At 47.4% G+C, this 19935-nt stretch overlaps 1 protein-coding gene across 18 annotated transcripts in view; it reads left to right on the forward strand.

Annotated features, from left to right (window-relative positions):
• The first annotated feature begins 355 nt into the window (after nucleotides 1-355).
• The window catches only part of RBFOX2 (RNA binding fox-1 homolog 2), a 169633-nt gene continuing 150053 nt past the window's right edge, over nucleotides 356-19935 (forward strand). For 17 of the 18 annotated variants that reach the window (XR_012586164.1, XR_012586157.1, XR_012586152.1 and 14 more), the window contains exon 1: nucleotides 466-813. Coding sequence is in view for 9 of the 18 variants with exons in the window: in XM_074580091.1 (XP_074436192.1) it covers nucleotides 607-813 (207 nt within the window). In the remaining 9 variants the exon portion in view is untranslated. Of the gene's footprint in view, nucleotides 814-19935 lie in introns of all 18 variants that reach the window. The other variant, XM_074580245.1, reaches the window with a different exon arrangement.

Raw genomic sequence — 19935 nt, forward strand, 5'->3', positions numbered from 1 at the left:
GTGGGCAACCTGTCCCAGTGCCTCACCACCCTCACAAAAACGCTTCACTGGCCCGAACCACAAAGCCTCCCGCCCAGCCCCGTGGCAAAGAGACGCCCTCAGCGGCAGGCAGAAACCAGGCCGCCCTCGCGCCTCAACCCTGCGGCCATTTTCCCCCCCTCCCGCAGAGCTGCTCTCCCGGCTCGGCCCAGGCCGCGGGGAACAAGGCCGGGCCGGGCGGCCATTTCCCGCCGCCCCGTGCGGCTCCACAGCGGCGGCAGCGGCGGCGGCGGGCGGCCTGTGCCCCGCGGCCGCCCCGCCCCTCCCGGCCCCGCCCCGCGGCCGGCCCCGCCCCGCGCCCCGCCCGCCGCCGCCGCCGAAGGTTGCCGAGCGGGGGTCGCGCGGCTGCGGCGGCCTGGCCGGCGTTTCCGGAGATTGCCGAGGGGCTTCGGCCCCTCCCCAGCCGCCTCCGAGCCCGTGACTGAGGCGCTCCGGCGGGTCGGAGCCCGCCGCGCCCGCTGCTCTGGTCGCGGCGCGGGGCTCACCCTCCTCCTCCTCCGGTGTCGCGGTGACAGAGCGGGGCGATCGCGGCGGCGGCGGGGGGCGGCCGGGGCTCCGGCGGCGCGGATGGCGGAGGGCGGCCAGCCCCCGCAGCAGCAGCAGCCACAGCCGCAGCTCCTGGCCGGCGGAGGCGGCGGCGGCGGTGGTGGGGCCGCCCGCGGCGTGAAGCGGGAGCCGGAGCTGGAGCAGCCCATGCCCGCTGGGGACGGCGCCGAGGGCGGCCACAGCAAGCGGCTGCGGACGGAGGCGGAGGCCGAGGGCGGCGGCATGCAGGTAGCGGGCAGGGCCGGGCCGGGCCCTCGCCGGTTCTCCCGCACCCGGGGCTCGGCGGGAGGAGGGGGGCGGCCGGGCCGGGCCGGGCCGCGTTTAATTTCGGTTTTGCGGGATTTGCTTTACCGACCTTTTTCCCTACCGGGAGCAGCGGGTTCTCCTTCCCGGGGCTCAGTCCAACACGTGGGGCGGCGGCGGGGCCGCGGCCCTCGGGGAGCAGCCGCTGGGTCCGGCGCTCCGGGCACCGCCGTTCTCCGCCCGTCTGGGAGGCGGCGGGTGGCGGGGCTGGGCCGGGGACACCGGCAGGGCTTTGGTGGGTCTCCCAAACCATCGCCAAGATGCCCACCCGACGCCCCACGACCCCTTTCCTCCTTCCCAGGCGGAGCTGCCTGGGAAGGGGGAAAGGGGTCGTGGGGTGTCGGGTGGGCATCTTCCAGCTTGGCACAGGGGCTGCCAATGTTCCCATGGTCCCAGAAACATCGCTATTCCCAGGTGCCTTTGCCTTTGCGTTTGCCAGAGTGATGCTGCCAAGGTGCTTTCTGCTTTCCTTTGTCTGGGTGTTAGTTTTATTACGGCCCTTCTTTTTGCTCCCGTTTCTTGCGACCAGTGTGCCGGAGCTCTTTGGAAGCAGCGTGGGTTTATTCGCCTGAACTTGTTTCTCTTCTCGCCTTTCCTTGGGTTGGTGAGCGCTGCTGGGAGTTTCCAAGGGGAGCATCCTCTCCGCTCCAACGTGCTTCTCATCTAGATGCCCAAATACTGGCCAAGGATCTTCCTTTTTTATTTCCCAGGCTGTACCCGGTTTGCATGTTCAATATTTCTTTTTTTTTTTTTTAATAGTTTGCAGCAGGAAGGTTTTGTTCGTGGTTCTGTTTGATGTTCAGCCTTTCCTGGTGGTCTCTCCGCCTCACAGCATCACTTTTTCACTGGTGTGATAGTGTGGGCTGAATGTAGGCTGGAGCTTCACACCCGAGTGCTGCCGCTTGCGCTCCCTCCCGCAAGGGCCAGCAAAAACCATGCCATGCTCTTATTCCTTGAAGTAGTATCTTCTCCCACACGTAGATGTCAACTGTGACTCAGACAATGTGTATAATTGCAAGGAGAAAGATGCTGAGCGTTGAAGGAGTGCTTATACGTTGTGTCTTGCTAGGAATTATGAATGAGTGCCTGAACATGGTGACATGAAATTCTTCCAGCTCTTCGGGGTCGAACTGAGGCACAGGCTACAGGAGATGCACTCGTTTACCTGCAGTTAGTGATTAAGCTGGTTGGTGTTGATGTAAACTGGTGGTAAATCAACTGAAAATTGCTCAGGAAGGAACTTGAATTGGTTTAAGAAAACAATTTTAATATTTTTTTTTTCATTGCAAATGAGAACAATTTCTATATACATAAAAGACTCTCCTCTATATTTACATCGAGGAAAGTGTTTTGTTATCTGTTTAATGAATAACACAAGATATTAAGATTGCAGCATTCAACCATGGGGCTACAACAGTGTGCGTGCACAGCAGTGTGTAATATTGGTGGTAATGGTAGTAAGGATTAATTGTGGATCTTAGCGCAAAGTTGGATTTTGTTTTCATATCAAACGCTGGCAAACAGTGGAGAAATTAGGTGGAGAAGTGCAACTAAAAGAGTCCAATTTTGAAGTTAAGTGTGTTTATAGTCTGTATAACTATTCTTCAGACTAGGACACTCATATTGTAACTACTTCGTATTCTTAGTGTAATTGTAATCTTTCCATATGTATATATATGGAAAAGATTTTTTTCAATCTTTTCAGTATAAAAGATGATAATAAACATGTATGTATATATGCACACACACGTACCATTATGTCCAGACGTTTCCCTTGACTTTTTTTACTGTTAAAAGAGTGTGGTTTATTTATATGGAGAATCTTCTCATGGTTATAAGCAAGAAATACCAGATTTGAAAGCCAAACATACAAATAATATCAGAGTTATGAAAACTGTGTTCTGTAATATTTAGGAAATTTGATATCTTTTTACCTAAAAGTCAAAATACAGGATTGCCTTTCATGAAGATTTCTGTCAGATAGCGTATTCTTTTGAAGTATCTTATTTGAGAATAGTGGGTGGTTCTTAGTAAATTCTCTATGTTTAATTGTACATAATGCTTACAAGAGGAATAAAGAGCCTATTCTTTGATATTTTTTTCTTTTTCTTCCCCCCCCCCCCCCCCCCATGTACTAGAGGCTTTCTGGAAGCTGGAAATAACACCAGCAACCTTGTTTTTCCTGCAGATCCTGTCAATTTTCTACTTCCTGTTCCAGAGCCACAGGCTGTTGCTGTGTAAACTTGGTGACCTCGTTCGCGTCTCAGTGCTGATAGTGAGGAATCCCGGGGTGCCACGCTTGCCACGGTTTCTTCTGTGCATAACCCCTACCTGCTCATGGTTCAGAATGTGAACACGACTTGTAATGCTTAAATAAATAATTTAGCTATAGAAATTACTAATGCAACTCTAAAACTAATAGCTTTTTTTGTGTGTCTGTTAACATGAAATATAAAAACTAGCCTATAGGGAGATTATAGCTAGTTATTAAGAACCTGTGGTAAAGTGTGCCTTAAAGCTTAAAGTAGCCCTTAAATTTGCTGGGCTGCTTGTTTTCTGCAGTCTCAGGCCAGCATGCTCAGACAGCTTATGCAGTTAGGGTTTCATTATCTAATCCATCTCTGATCAGGCCGGATAAATGGTGTTTGGCCAGTGCTGATCTTGTTAGGAGGGTGGTGTAAAGCTGCTTGAGTTGGGATTGGGACAAATCGGATCATGGCTGCTATCTGCTTCTGGGACATATTTCAGTTAATCGTGGCGTGGGAGGAAAAGGTCCAGCACAATCTGCTGATTTTTAGCTCCCTTTGGTCCATATGTGGCAAAAATCAAACACCACCAGCCAGGAATGTCTCCTGGAAGTATTTGGATATGTTTGTAAGCTTTGGAAGTGAAGGGCCCCAGAGGTACTGCTGCTTTTTAACTGTATAAATACTAGCTAGGAACTAGCTTGCTCTCTGTTTGCTGGCTTGGATGAGTTGAATCATTTGGATCAGCTTGCTGATTTGGGTAAAAATAGTCCCTAACAGAGGCAAGGGGAAAAAAAAGTTATATTGGCTTAAGTCACTTGTGAAACTGCACTGAAATGCAGTTGTTGATGCAGCTGTATTTGCTGCTTGTCGGAAGAGATTGACTGCTGCACCGATTGTAGAGAAAGCACCCTTGCAATAATCTCTCTCCTCCTCCATTCCTCCCATGATGAAAGACAAGAAATGTTGTGGCTAGCTGGGAAGTGTCCCTTCTTTTTCTTTGGAGCTGCAGACAAGGATGTAATTCCAGGGTGCTGTGTTTGTCTTTCCCATTGAGATGCTAGGGGTGTACCAGCCAGCTTATGCAGCTGAAGAAAGTTATTAAATATCTTCCAGTTGCTTTGCATGGGGTTGAATGAGTTAATCAACCCCTCATTCGGTCCCCAAGCTGAATTTTGATTTAACTTTTTTATGGGATCTAGGCTGGTTAGTGAATTAAAATTATACGTAGGGGTCATCTGTGGTTGGAATTAGATGCAAGACGTGAGCAGAGCTGATCTGTGCTCCTCTTTCATGAATGACTTGTGTGCTCAGTATCCCTGAGTTTTTGGGAGAATTACTCTTCTGCAGCGGTGAGCATGACTGACTGGTCAGGGAAGACAGTTAACGCAGCTGTGGCCTATGCCTTATCCAGCCCACATAAACTTTTAGTGGCAGCGATGAGTGGTGACTTTGTGTTGTCATTCAGGCATGTCTGTGTAGGGTTCATAAAGATGACTAGTGGTGTTGAGATCAGTCCCCTGTGACTAAATAATGACATAACAGACGATAAGTCTTTGCTCTGCAAGAACGTCTGCGGCTTCTTTTCCTACTGTGAGCCAGATGATGGTCTGTAACACCCTCTACCAGCTTGACTCCTTCCAGTACAAAGACTGGAAACCTTGAATGGCAGTGTGCCACAGAAAGGGGAGAGCGGGGATGTTGCTGGTGCTTCATGACAACCAGTGTCCTCGTTCAAAGTATGGCCTGTTTGTGGTGTTTCAGAGGAGGGCAAGAAATCAGTCTGCCGATAACTTCCAAAGACAGGTTTGGGTTTTACAAGTAAGATGGCTGACTGGGATTGTAGTCAAGAAGGGGCCAGTGAATAACAGGTTTTATGCTTTGGGGGACCCTATGGAAATCTGTATTTTTAAATCTTAGAGATGAGAACATCTAGTTCCAGTAAATCATGGAAAAGCTGTGTAATCAGGTTAGCTTTTTCCTCCCTCTTATTATTCATGGCATGGCCGTCGTCTTAAAGAGATGCAGAGCAATAAAAGGGATAAAAGATACCCTAGAAAAGAAATGGAAGTTCCAATTTTTAGAAGCTGACCCCTGCCTTGGATCCAGGATGAGGTTTCCTGGTATGCTTTTTGGACAGACTGTTGCTGATGTGATGAGACATAATGAATCACCTTTAAGTTTGCTGTTATTTCTCTGTTTGCTTTTGTCCTTTGTGTTTTTTTTTTAAATATTTGAGTGTTATGAGTTAGACCTGACAGAGTCTGGCAAGACTAAGAAAATCTCCAGTTCAAAGAAAACGTTTGGCAAACAGACTGAAAGTTGTGATTTTAGCGATGTTGAGAGCACTTTAATGTTGGCTCTTTTCTTGCCATATTCAGGAAAATGGAAAGCCCAAGTAGAATTTTCTGTGTGCTTTAGTACCCCTCCAGGCTCCGTCGGTATTTCTCTTTGGATTTCAGAGGTTTGTCTTTAAAGGTGATGGCTGCGGTTGTGAGGTTGGAAGACGAACAGAGGTCTGACTCTACTGGAGATGGTTTCCTTCTGCGTATGTGTACCAGCTGTAGACATATGCTTTTTATTTTTCCCTTTCAAAATTCCCAGTTAGAAACATGAGTGTGCTGGCATTTTGCAGAAAGCTTGGGCTCTCCCTTGCGTTTTGAAAAGGTTGCCCACCTAGCTGAGTTCAGAGCAGTGTGCCTCTCTCCCAGGCACGTCCTGTGAAGTACCCTCTGTCAGCTTTTCTTCCCAATGACCCAGCAAGCGAGGCTCCCACCTTGCCCTTTTGTATCAGGGATTCACACACCTGTTTTCAAGACCGTCTCAAAGAAGTGCTGGTCACTGAAGGTTTAGCAGCTGTGCTGCTGTGCTGGCTTCGTGCTTTATAGTGGCGGGGCTGAGGGCTCTCAGTGGCTCTGCTGCAGCAAGGCTGGTGGCAGCAGGAATACCAGAACACAGGAGACGTAAAGGAGGCATCAGTAAAATAAAATAAATTAACTGCTTCGTTTGGACTAGTAGTAGGGAAGCCAAACTGAAGTTGAGACAGACCTGAACTGGATTCTGTGTGTGGTCCGTGGCCCCCTGGAGACTGCTGCTGAAGGACATACCCCTGTTAGCTTGGAAAAATAAAGCCTGTTGCTAGCAGCCTTTGGTTTGCTGCACAGGAGCCTCTGCCCCTTTAGAAAATGTTAGGGGTCGCATCGGTTGAAGACGCTTTAAAACCTACCGCTCTGCCCTGCTGACTTGTCTTGTGGCATGGGGCAAGCCTTAGTTTTCATGCGAAGCAAAAGAGGAGGGCAGGTGTTTTGGTCAGCTGGAAACCTCTTCTTTCATTGGCCCATCTTGGATATTACTTGACCTTCTGTGTGTATGTGTGCTTTTGAAATGCGGTGGCTGAGGGATCAGAGGAACATCCAGAAGCGAAGTGAGAGAAGCAATTAGAGGTAACGAGTTCCAGTTCATTGAAGCATTCTGTTGATCTACATTTTGAAGTGGTATAGAGTGGACGCTGGAGTGTAGCTGTCATGAGATAATCCCAATGTTTAGGGATTAGAGCTGCTTGACTGCATTTTGGGCCTTAACTCCCTTTGCTCTCCAGTAAATTTAATTTTGCCAGCAATATTTTCTAAATTCGGGAAAATGCCAGTTTGAAAGATGTGTGTGTATTTTCCCCAGACTGCTTCCCCCTCCTGCTTTACTTTAGGAGCGCACCTCTTTTTTTCCAGGTTGAATTTGAGATGTTTGCAGGAGCCAAGCCCAACGATGGCAGGGGCTGTATGAAATGGTCTTCACCAGGCTTGGACCATGCCACCGTCCTGATCCGCAGTGTTTTTTGTCAGGACTCTGCCAGGTTGTCCCACCGAGCCGTGACAGGGCACCTCTCTTGCAGGAGAGCTTTGCTGTCTGCTGGGCTTTGCTGAAAAGGACCCGTTGTGGGTTGACATTCCTAACCTGCGTTCTTGGTTCTGGTGGATTTCCAGGGTGTTTGGGAAGAGGCTTGTGAACTGTTTCAGTCTCTCGTTTGGCTTGTCGCACCTAAGTACAGCATCTATTGAAACCACCCCTAGCAGCTCTCTTACTGGACCAAAGGAAATGGGACACTAACCCCTTAGCAATGATAGGATGTATTTAAGCAGCCGCAAAGTAGGAAAGGTTGTATACAAAAGCTCCCTTGTTTAATGAGAGGCAAGAGCAGAACTTGAGCTGGATCCAGCATCTGTTTGGGCAGAGCAGGAAGCTTTGGCAGTTTCTGCCAGTTCAGTTGGTGTGACATTGGTGTTCAATCAGCTATACCGTTGCCACCTCCTAACCTTTGGAGTGTGGGCAGAGTCTACTTGTGATTCATACCGATTAGAAAAGAGGTCATGAGATCTTTCACTTGCATCTCTTGGGTAGGACAGTGGGATTCGGTCTGGCATGTTTTTGAAGTGGCTGTGCGTTCCTCGGGCTGTTTCTTGTGTTTGCCTTTGTCTAGGAAAGTTCATTGTGCGGGAAGATTGGATGCTTGCTTCAAAGAGTGTGGGCTAGAAGTAATTGTTGCTTTTTCTGTAGGACTTTCTTGCGTTTTATCTGCTCATAATTGCCTCAGCAACAATGCAAGTATTAGCATAGAGATGGGGAAGAACTTGAACCATTTGAGAGGGAAAACCCCCCCAGTGTGTCAGCACTTGTTACCCTCTGGCAGTACTTAGATAAATTTCCTTTAATAGAGAGGCTAAAGAAGAAACCTTATGTGGCATTTCTGTGTGTTGCAAACATCAAAATATTCTCCCCAGAGGCCTTTGAGGCCCTGAGATCTGGATCCAGCTCAGGTTTCTTCAAGGGACCGGAGTGTGCTCTTTTAGCTGAGGCTCTCTGCACAGCTTTTCCGCTGCTATTTCTGTAGGAGATTCTTGCAGACACTTGGGGTGGTTGTCACCACTGGGGGCGATGCCTGGGAAGAAAATCCCACTGAGGCTTCACTTAAAAGCCTTGATTTAGTGCTGCGTGGGCTGAGGAGAGGCTGTAGCTGGCATCCCAGGCCTATAATTTGTGGCTTGCAGTTGCCGTTCCCTTACCTGGAAAGGAGTGGGAAGGTTGCTTTTCCTCCAGCCTGCTTATCCCCTTGGGGTGGGGGGAAGGCTGGGCTTTGCCCTGCCGCAGAGCTGGGTGCCTTCTCCCTGGGGTCCTAGTTCCGCCGGCAGCGCAGCCAGGCATGACTCTCGGAGCAGCTGTGGTGAGATGGTTCTTCTGAGCCATCTCTGCCCGGCTTTTAGTTTTTATTCTGTTCTGTGGCTTTGCTTCCTTTTTGTGGGAAGATGAAATGAGGGAAGTGTGTGCATTAAAGGGCTTTCCATTACCCTTTGTACTTTCTTGTCCTGGAGAGAAGGTCCATCAAAAAGGCCTATTTTCCTATCTTGTTTCATATTAAAAGCCTCGTGTAGCCTTGGAGCGGAGCTGGATTGGTGTGGAGTATGTTTTGCAGGTGCTTCTCCTTGCCTGTGGACACCAGTTCTTCTCAGAGCTCAGCTTTGGAGTGACTTGGGGTGGTTCCAAGAAGTAAGGATTGCTTCCTCTAATGCTTCTTCTACTCCCATGAGTGGGACCAGCCTCACAACCTGGGGAGATCCAGAAGGTTCATTCAGGGAAGAAAACCTAGCATGTGGTGTTGCCGTGGCAGATTGAACCGTGGGGCATACTCATGTCCTGGGGCTGGTGGGATGGATGAGAGCGGGAAGCAGGAATCTGTGTGACATCTGCCTCAGGAATGATCCAGATTGCGGAGGAAACCGAGGCAGTAAAGTGTACGCGTAACTTCTGGTTTGCCGAGATCTGAATGTCTCTTGGGCAGCCTGCAGGAGAAATCAGTTGACTTCTGCAGCTGCTACCTGTCCTGTTACTTGTTTTATCCAGGAGTGGAAGTTGAAATGTGTGAAAATTCAGAATGCCCTCAATGTTCCAGTTTTAGGAAGAAGTGTGTTATGCTGCAGCAGTGCTATGGGAGTTGGTGTTTGTCCTGGGTGGTCTGAAGCTGCTGGTTGCTGTCTCCTCAATGCAAAGGGGTGGAGAGACAGAGAACGTGCCAGAGTGAGAACCAGTGCCGCAGCAGGCTGTGGCCGGGGTAGATTTAGTACATGGTACACTCAGAGTGGTAGGGCCTAGAGCTTGTACCCGGCAACTACCCCGCAAGGAGGATGTGACAAGAAGGCACCGTGTGAGGTCTTAATTATGTGGTCGTACATTTTATGTTTTTAGAGATGACTTCATCTCCGTAAGTCCATCAAATGGATAACGCTCACTGACACGCTATTAAATCTAGCGGGAGTTTTGTTATCAGTTAAAATGGGTCTGAGGTCAGGCTTTGGACTGAGAGCTATTCAATATTTCATTTCTTCCTTTTCATCTCATGTGTGACCCCAAACCGAATTTACTGCAGATAATCTAAACCTTGCACTGAATACAGAACTATTAATTTTTAATGGCCTCTTCTGTGGTACTCACCACTGTAGTGTGGGTGCTTCACAGATACTAATGATCTTGTTTTTGCAGTTTTCCTGAGAGATAGAAAAGGTATATAATCTCTTCCTGTGGAAATGGGAAAAGACATATTGGTAGTAAGACCAGTTTTGCAAAAATCCCATTGATGCTTGCAACCAGATTTATTTTTTATTTGTATTTGTTATTGTAGCTGTTGGGGTTTTGGTAATGTTTAAATCCTTGATCTACAGCTCTCTACAACTTCCACTGTATATACGAATATCTACCACTTCCACAGGCTGATCCTTAAGTGTGTCATGGTGGGCCAATGTAAAATGATGTTGTCTTCATCTTAAAATAAAAAAAAAAACAAACCAGTGGAAAAGCTTGAATTAAGTAACTTGGTCATCATCGTAGTGAAACTTTACTTGGAAGATGAGGTTTGAAATCTGACTTTTTAAGCAGAAGGGATATTGCTTGTCTATAACTACAAAACCACTTGCGTTTTGGTTTCTGCTGCCATTTTTCCTGTTCAGAACACAGCGCTTCCTAGGCTTGAATGAGGCAGGAGTCAGGAGAAAATAGCACATAAACCTGATTTGTTGTAACATCCCTGCACACGAGGAAACGGAGTGGAAGTTGCATGGGTAGCTGTAACTGGTGTTTTTTAATCCACAGCCCTTGACTTTTGCAATTGAAATGCTGTTTTTAGGAGAGAATGTTAGAGTTAAGAGTGTGTTTCGGTCTGTTAGCAAGCAGAATGCTGCTGGGTGGACAGGAAAGGCAGGAACTGGCTCCAGACCTGCTCCCTGCACTCGCTGTGTGGGGGGACCAGCAACTCGCCCCCTTCCTGAGGACACAGGTCTCAGCGTGGGCGCTTCTGGGGTCAGTGAGGAGGAGGAGACAAGCTACGGCACGTTTTGCTGGGGAGGCTTTGAGACACGTTTGGGCTGCAAAACAATCCTGCTACTTGGGATTCAGGTGTCTTGGGTGAAAAGTACTTGGGTGATCATGGACTTGGTATCTCCTTCCTTTTGCTTGTTTAATAACGTATTCCTGGTGTGTCCCATCACTGTATGCTTTTTATTGCTTCTACATGGGTGTTCGGTTATGTTCTCTTCTTAGCGGAGTACAGTACTGAGAAAAGGGGGAGCCAGAAATGTGCTGTATGGCTGGGACTCTGTCATCTGCAGAGAGCCCTGGAGAACAAGACCAGGATTTTTGACTGGATGCCCTATCTTGTTGCCAAGATTGTCAGACTACAATACTGGAAGTAGTATAAAGCTGTAGGGGAGGAAAAAACACGCCGTCCCACTGCTTTTTCACCAAGAGGAGATAAAAGACCAGCCTGGCAATGCCTACTTTGTGCCTTGGCGTGTGTTCTAGGAACTCTTGTTGCCTTGAAGTGAGGGTAGGAGATGAGGCTGCAAGCCTCTCCCGCTGCTCACTCAAATCCAGCGGAGACCTGGCATCTGCTAATGTCACCAGCTGTATCTAACAGCTTTTTCTGTATATGACCTTTATACCTAAGCACTTCTTGGAAACTTTCTGGGCTAGTTAGATTTCCCTAAGAGTGATGGTCTGCATGTGAAGTGCCTCATGTTGGGAGAGCTGTGCTGAGAGGTCACAGTCACAAACAGCAAGGCCGTCGTTTGCCATGGTGGGATGGATTCTGCAGGAGGTGATAGTGGCCTTTTGTGAACAGTGCTGTCTGTGTGATGGCTAGACATCAACCATGGGCCGGAGAAAGCTTCAGAGAAGAGGAGAAGGGGGAGAAAAAAGGAAGTGGACCAACTATGGATTTTGATTTTTTTCAAATAAAGGGGGTTATAGTGGAACTTAACTCTTTGTAGTGTTTTCATTTGTCTATCCCTTCTGACCTGTGAATTATTCTTGTCCAAGAACTGGACTGTTGTGGTGGACTTGGGTGTGGTGAATGAGACTGAGACTGGCATTTGAATATATGTTGTCTGACCAGTTATCTGATATATGTATGTCTGTGTGTGGCTATGCCGGGAAATTGAACCCATGCTTGTAATTAGGTCTGGTTTTTCTGTGTGTGCCTCTGTCCACTGATTGCATCCTTCCAGAACAGACTTGCTGCATTTCACCATCTTGCCCGATCTCTTCTGTCGTCTTTTAATAGGAGCATCATGTGGTCAGTGCCAAATACTGCAGATTCAGAAAAATAACTTTGCTCAGTTGATAAATCGCAAATTAGCACCACTAAGAATTCTTGATGCTTCATTTCTGTCCTGAAACCTCTCTGTTGCGGGGTTGAGAACATATCTGAGTGTATCTCTTTCAGCCAGACTGTGACCGACGTACACGTTCTCCTGGGAATGGGTCTTTCCCATGGGGAAGGTGTTGACTAGAATAGATGGAGGTGCTGTGAGACTTTTTTGTGTGTGTGTTTTCATCCTATTATTCAATGCTTAAAGGGGTACGTAAGGATTCCTCTTCTGCTGATCAATGAGTTCATGTTTTTGTCTTGAGTGGTATCAGGTGTTCCTGACTGCTTTGCATGCCAGGAGGAGCATGGGTTGGATTCATAGCAGGGACCAAGACTCCTTTAAGGACTGGGAATTTTTTGATGAGTGATTACACTGTACTCTGGGCTGTTAGTTGATGGATGTAGATGGAGCATGTCCATGTTGCTTGGGAAGGTTTCCTTAAATAGGCATGACCTTTCCAGTGAAAACAGGAAGATAGTTTTTGCATTGGTGGTTTTTTTTTTTTTGAGGTTGGCATTTGTTTCATTTTTGGAACTCATGATTACCGCAGGCATTTACCATAGAAGTAGCTTACAGTCGTGGTAGCTTTGTGGGGCAGGGTTTGGCAGCTCTGTTGGAGTTTGATAGGGAGATTGGCTTGCATTGCAGTGCAGCATTCAGTATAGCATTTGTTCATCCTTTCTGTATTGACTCCGTCCTTTCTGTACCAGCCACTATTTTTCACCTTTGGTGATCTGGTTCTCCTTCCTTATCATGCTGGCGTCTGAAAATCTGGGGCACATCTGCATATAAGGAAAAGACTAACCAGTCTACATATTTTAACATGTAGATAGGGAACGGGTAGTGCTTCACTAGGTCATGCTACGATAAAAATGTTCTTGTTTCTGTCGGGGTTTAGTATTTGTTGGCGTGGGAGTTGCAGGCAAATGGGGGACAGTGGTCCTGTCCCCTCAGAATGAGGAACCCTCTGGCTACAATGTGAATGTGGTGACAGTCTGCCTGAAGTAGTGCCTGTCCCTGGCCATCCTTGGGAGGTGTAGCAGGAGATGGGTGTTTTTGACTCCTGTGTGTACTGAAATTTTCCAAGTTGCCTGGTCTCAGCTATTTTGTCACTGTTGCTGACAAGGTGTTGGCAAGCTCCTCTATGAACTCTGTCGTCTATGTTTGTCTCTAAATAAGCATAAAATCTCTGTGCTTGGGCTCCCATATCTATTGTAAGTTGTTATGGTGGGTTGCTTCTCTTGGATTTGGTCCTTGATAGAGATGATACAAATATGCTGGAAAAGGTGCAATACAGTGGACAAACTGACCAGCCTTGGTGGCACAGTATTATCAAGTGTTTTGTTTGGCTTGTGTGGTTTACTTGATCCTCAGGGTTAGTCCAAAATACAATTTTTATGTTCATTCTCCTGAGTAGTTTCTTGTTCTAGGTCACCAGTGTCTTGATGCCTGAATTCTTGGGAGTTTGCAGTTAAGATTCAGAGGTTTGTAAATCTGTTTGGTTCTAAGATTTACAATTTCAACTTTTGTTTCCAGAAGAGGATTTTAAAGACAAAGACAGTCCCTAAATCTCTGGGCCCTTTGGGCAGGAGTAAACATGGGGCATTGTTCCCCTTCCATGGGTGAATTCCTACCATTGTAAGCCGTTCTCTGCCTCTGACTTCCTGGGCAGGATTTTGATGATGAATACAGTCACACTAAGTAGTGGAGAACTTCTTAATAGGCCACTTCCCAACTCTAATTCCCAGGCAAGTATTTTTCTGTTTTGTATGAATTTTCCTGGGATGCAGAAGCTGTTGGGTGGTTAGCTTCGCTCTTGGGATGATCTGCTTAACTACAGATGGTTACTACATGGTGCTTGTTGTGGAGGCAACTATCTCCACAAAGTTGCTAGAAGAAATTACAATGAATTTTGTACAGGCTGTATTTGAACAGATGCGCTGTGGAAATAAGAGTGCAGTGGGAAGGGAGGACGGGACATGGTACGACTCATCTCCCAAAGGCCGCTCCGTTCCAATGGAACCAGGGCAGGTGGTGCTGCCTTCCCCAGTGACTGGAGGAAGACTTTCACCTCTGGCTACTGTTAAATTGGCCCTGGGTTGGAGTTGCTGGAAGTCTTGTCAAATGATAATTTAGCATGTTATGCGTGAAGCTAATTGGCAGGGTAGAAAAAATGATGTGCCTGTACAAAACTTTTTTCTTACCTGGACGAGCTTAAGCAGTAAAGATGTAAAATGTCCTGTAGGAAAATTTCCTCTTCCTTGCACAGTTAGCAGCAATAACCCAAAGCAAATTATGCAATGCTGTGTTCAGAGCCCTCTGATAGTATTGTCATGCCTTCTGCGTCTGTTTACAGATTTCTCATGTAGCTGAATTAAATTAACAAGACTGGTCAATTCATTGCTGTTGTATTTAACCCCCTGGGCAGCAATGAATCTGGCAAGGATGGCGCATCATTTTCACATGCTGCTTGAAAAGGCAGAATGTACAGCAAAAATAAAGCAGTGTTATTACTTGGGCGAGAGGTTCACAGTTGCAGCTCAGATGTTAGATGAAAGGAATAGAGAAGGTTTCCAGGAGTCCTTTTCGTCTGCCGCTTCCAGTATGGCTCAGTCACTTGAGTGAGTTAGGTAGTGTGATGTTTTTTTGTCATGTATGGGCTAGCCAGAGACTAATGTACCCACAGAGTTTGTTCAAGGCAGACAGCATTACAGGAATCAAAACAGATCTCTTGATTCCTGTTCATAGATTTAATCCTTTGTTTTTAGCAGTTAAATATCCGTGTATTCTTTAGCCTAGCCTCCGTTATCATGGATTTGAGCCCTTCTTAAGTCATAATGCCTGTAATTGCATAGCATTAATGTTAGGAAGAAAACTGTGGCACAAGGTAATGCGCAGAGGTCTGAAACAACTCCACCAGGTCACCTGTGGTATGTGGCCTCCTCACTTAATTGCTGCCCACTCCATCTAAGGATGGTCCTTGGAGGGTGTTGGCAGCACATGGTGAGCTATACACTGCTACCATCTTGTACTGCATCAGCTTGCTGTGTTAACAGAAGATATGCTCTGCAGCATTTTAATTACAACATCTTCCCCTAGTACCAAAATTCACTTAAAATTAAATACATGCATGGATCTGCATCCTGTTGTTAGAGATATTTCAAATTTTCTTTAGGCTTGTGCAAAATAAGTAGTATAGTTGTAAAGGTTGTACAGATTTCTCTTCCCTTTTTTAATCCCCTCTCCTATGAATCTGCATCGCTTATGAGACTGGGATGGTACCATGTTCTTAGCCTTGCAGCCAATTTGGAGATCTGAGCTTCACCATACCACACTTGATTTTCTTGCCTGGTTGCTTAGAGTTTGTACGTGGAGTTTACAGGTACTGGTGCAGTTTGCACAGTAGAAGGTGTCCTTTGTAGCAGCTGATGGGTGGATGACAAACAGCTGATCAAGCCAAACCTTCAGAAGGTTTTTGGAAAAAAAAAAATAAATTAGTATTAAATTCATGCTTTGCAAATGTTATATCAGTACTACTGGCTTAAGCAGTGTTAGGCCATCTGGCGTAGGTTGGTCTGATTGATAACACCCCTTTGCTCCGGACCACCAAGAGCTTGTGTTTGTGGCGTGTCTACAGTAGGCACAGCCCTTGTGTAGTGACTCCCTGTGTTGGGGTGGGTGGTGTGAAACCTTACCTCAAGGCTAAGCTGATCCAGTGGTAAACAGCTGCTGAAAGAAGTGATCCTTTCCCTCTGCTCGCCATTTCACTCCGACTTTCTTTTTTGTGATCTCATAGAAAATGAGTAATGCCAAAGAGAAGGAGTTTATCATTAAATCCAGCTGACTCCACTGTGGTGGATGTTGTGGCTGTCTGTCTGTGAGGTCATGTTTAAAAAGAGGGGATGGCTTTGTGAACCCACTGCTTTTTTGGGGAAGGGTGTGGGATCGTGCCTTTTGGATCCCACCAGGTGTTGGAGTGATTTATCCATAATGCTCAACTTTGCCCTCGGTGTACAGCAACTGCATCTTCCACGGTAGTTTAAAGTGATCTGCAGATTAGCCTGGGGTACTGCAGGCCTGATGTCTGTGTGGTGGTCCTAGGAGCAAGGGACATGAGGCACCAGCACCTGCCTGGGGAGTCGGGGTGTCCTGGGGGCTGAGATGTGCTGGAAGGGTGCAGGTGCCGGGAAGGGGTCCTGCCTGTGGGTGCAGTTGGGAGAAGGGGAGATGCTTGTGGCTGAGACCATAACAGGTAACCCCAGATGTTGAGGGGATAAAGTGAAGCAGTAGGTCAGCAGGATTTTTCTCTGTGTGTGCGCAGCAACAATGGCAAAACTTTTATCCTTAATACTGATTTTTTTTTTTAATTTTGTTTTATTTATTTTTTAAATCAGTAACTGCATGTTGACTTTCTGGAGCCTAGGAGACTCGGGGAATGACCTGAGAGGAGACTCTGGTAGTGTTGTAGAAAGAAAAGCTGTTGAAGAAGCCGGGTTGTTTCTGCTGTCCCTTCAAGAAGGAAGGTGATGTCGGGTGCTTGCTGTGCCTGTCTCTGGTGCTGAGAGCAGCAGTGCGTACGTTGTTGTGGTGCGCGGTACCCACAGTGCAGCTGCATGTCACTTCTGTCACCTGGGCAGCATCCACCTGGGCGGCATCTGTAGCTCTCGCAAGGAGAGCCTTTTGCATGTTTAGTACCGCCACACTGCTGTCAATCTCTCTCACACCCGCACTGCTTTAAGAGTGAGCAGTTGTGCTCTCCTCCTGCAGAGGAGGGGGGATAAACGTTTGTTCATCTGCGGTTTCTCCCATTAACTGTATTTTCAACTCAGCCTTTGTAGCTGACGGCAGGCCCTCCTTCCCCTCGGCGCGCGTCCGCAACGTGCTCATGTGCTGGCACGCGTGTGCTGCCCTTGAAAACAGACCAAACTTATTAAAATCATTGCTAGTTGCCATGGCAGCTGTTGTCGCTGTGGGCTAATAGGAAAGGCAATTACTGCTGCATGCTGGGGAGCGTACGGGGAGGGTGTGGGCAGAGGGGGGACAGGCGACTGCATGCTGATGAGCTCTGTGACTTATAGATTGGCTGTCATAGTGAGCAAGCAGCAGAGAAGAGAAAGGCCGGAGGTGCCCTGTAATGAGGTTTGGCCAAATACGCTGTATTTCCACCTCCTGGGCAGGCTCATTGAGAGATTCCCACCCTTCCTTTGATTGTCAAGGGGAGTCTCGGGGTTGAGATTCACGTTTGCAGCTGGGCACAGTGCAGTGCTGCTCGGTGACTCTCAGCTGGCCCAGAAACTGAATCGGGGAGCTGGAAAACTTTATACACGTTGAAGATACTCATATGGCCTGTTTCCAGCTGTTTCCTCTCTGTAAATATTCATCCTCGGCTCTTACTTTGCTGTTTCCTGTAGGTTGAAGGTCGTGATATAAAATAACTCAAATTTTCTTGGAGTGAGGAGGATCAGTTATGAAAACTGAGGTCAGTTATGTTTCAGGATGCTTCGTGGGTTCTTGTGTGCGGCTGTGCTGGTAGAAGTCCAAAATGTTTTTTTTTAACGGACCTGTATGTAGATCCCTGTGTATCTGCAGGTGTCGTGGTCATATGGCAAATGCTGTGTTTTCATGCTTTTCATAGTGAATTTGAAGCTAAAGAGAAATTGCTTCCTTCGTCTTTTTTCACTGAGTTTGGGCAGTGTGTGCTCAAGCAATGCCAGCACTGTTTGTGCCCAATGCAAGCATGAGAAAAACAGGGAACATTTTATAGTGAGGAGCTTGTAGGAAATCAATTAATTCCTTGAAAGATTTGAGTTGGGGAGGTAGGCGAGAGCTGTAAATCTGCAGCTTCTGTAAAAACTCAGGGATACCAAAACCTGCTTTGGCAGTGTTTAATGAGCCCCGCACCCCCAGATTGCAACCCTCTGTCCCCACCAATTTGTGCTGCTTTCTTTTTCCCTTGTGCTAGGAAATGGCCTGAGACCTCGCTGTACCGGAGCTCTTCCAGGAGGAAGAGCCACCAAGAAGCACATTACATAAGTTTCTTCTGATTGCTGGAGTCCATCATGGTGTCAGTGAAGCTAAAACGATGGTTGTGGTCCCCTTTGATGGGGAGACAGTCCCAGGAGGTGTGGGGAAGGCCTGTGGTCCAGACAAAGTGAGAATAAAAAAACAATCCTCTTGGAGCAAGCAAAATCACGACCTTGTCTGAATTTCTCTCCCTGTTTCAGTTGATCTCCTGGCAGCTGTTTCCAACTGCCCTCCGTATCGTGCCCCGTTGGGATAGCAGTGGTGACTCACTTGGCTGGGATGGTTTCCGCAGTGTGCGAGAGCTCAGCTTCCCAGGGAGCCATGGCACCAGGAAGGGGAAGGTTTCTGGTGCGTTTGATCCCTCAGTAAAGATTATGCTGTGTCTGTTTAATTAGAGGCTGTTGCTTTCTTTACCAGTGTACTAAATATAAATGGAGGAGCTGGTCTAATATACTTGAAGTTGCAAATGTCAGGAGTCAATAGCTTTATTTTCCTCTTGCTAAATCTGATTTAAGTACTGCCACTAAATCTAATGATGCAGTAATTCCTGTTTCTTAAAAGGAATGCACGATTTAAGCTGAGAGGGACTTTATACTCTTCTCCCCCCCTCTCATCCCACCTCTGTTTGCAAAGGAAGAGCTACTGTTTTGCAGGTATTTGTACAGTATGATATGGAGTGTCAAAAGGCTTGATCTAAATATGCCTTGTCTAAGTTTATATTCAGCTAAAATATAGTTGTTAAGGTTTTCGCTCTGCACAGTGTTTTGGTGCAGATTTGTACATTCCAAACATTACCTTTATGACAGTCAGCAGAGTGCCAAAAAAATTTAAAAAACAAAAAATGCAGTGAAGATAAAGAAGCTGCTGCTGGAGCCCAGGCTTGCAGGGATTTATTTGGGGCTTCGTTTTCGGTTTGGGATTCTTTGTCTGCTGAACTACAGTCTAAGTCCTGGCAGGCCCCAGGGAGATCTGTAATGGGACAGACATCTGTGCTTAAGATGCCTTGCCCTGTCCGTCTGCCAGTGCGGGAAAAGGAGTAGGTAGCAAATGAGATCTTTTTTTCTATTCCCCCCCACCTCCTCGGGCCTCCTACTGAGCACAGTGGACCCTATCTACCTCCGTCTGCTTAGCCTTGTGCAGTGCCATCGCACACGCTGTTTGCTTGAGCATGTCCGTGAGCCGTAGCGCGATGCCCAGGAAGTACAGCTCGCTGGGACGCTGCTGGCGCTGCTGCCATACGAAATGCTCGGCCCCAAATCAGTCGATTGGAAAGTCGTTGAGAGCAGAAACGATGGGGAGAACTCCTCATGGTAAAGGCTGACTCAGTGCTGTTATCAGCCGCCCGGTATGCAGTGAGGCTCTATGTCTTGCCGTCGGCTGCTGTAACCGCTGTTTGTTCACGCCCTGGCCGATTCGGCGTGCTTTTTTGTTCTGGCTGGTGGGATAACATGGGGTACCTGGTCTTGGGGCAAAGCTGGCTGCTGGGCTGGAGGAGGAGGGAGCACGCTTGTTACGTGCTGGAGGCATTTTTTGCCGTGTTGCAGCACGTGCTGGGGGGAGGCATGCCTTAAAAATGGGAGCACCCAGAACATGGGGTTGATCTGCCAGGTCTCTTCTGGCCTCGAGGTCTGTCAGAACAGTTTCAGCATTAGGTGTGTTTTTGTGGAAAGGGGAGGAGAGAAATCCAGAGATACTTTTCTGCCCTTCTTGAGGTTTTCTTGATCCTAGTGGTAGCAAGAAGAAATTGCGTTTCTGGAGTGTGTTGATTTGTAATCAGCCTCTGTTCTCAGTCTCGGTGGAGGAGACAGAGACTCTTCTCGGTGTTTCTGTGTGCTCCTGGTCATCAGTAGACATTACTGACTGGCACAGAGGATTTTTTCCAAAAGCTGTTTCCTCTTCTGCATGATGCAATGTTGAGTCAGTAACCTGTGCCTTTGAAGGTTAACATTTTTCACATCCCCAACACTTACTTATTGTCTTCCTTTATCCCGCCCCCCCCCAGCTTTTCCTATTTTTGATAGACTAATCTAATGCTAACCTTTCCTAGGGCAGAGCGGTGGCTACAAGAGGAGATTAGACTCCATCCT

Source organism: Larus michahellis, chromosome 1 (assembly GCF_964199755.1).
Source record: "Larus michahellis chromosome 1, bLarMic1.1, whole genome shotgun sequence".
In the NCBI taxonomy this organism is placed as follows: Eukaryota; Metazoa; Chordata; class Aves; order Charadriiformes; family Laridae; genus Larus; species Larus michahellis.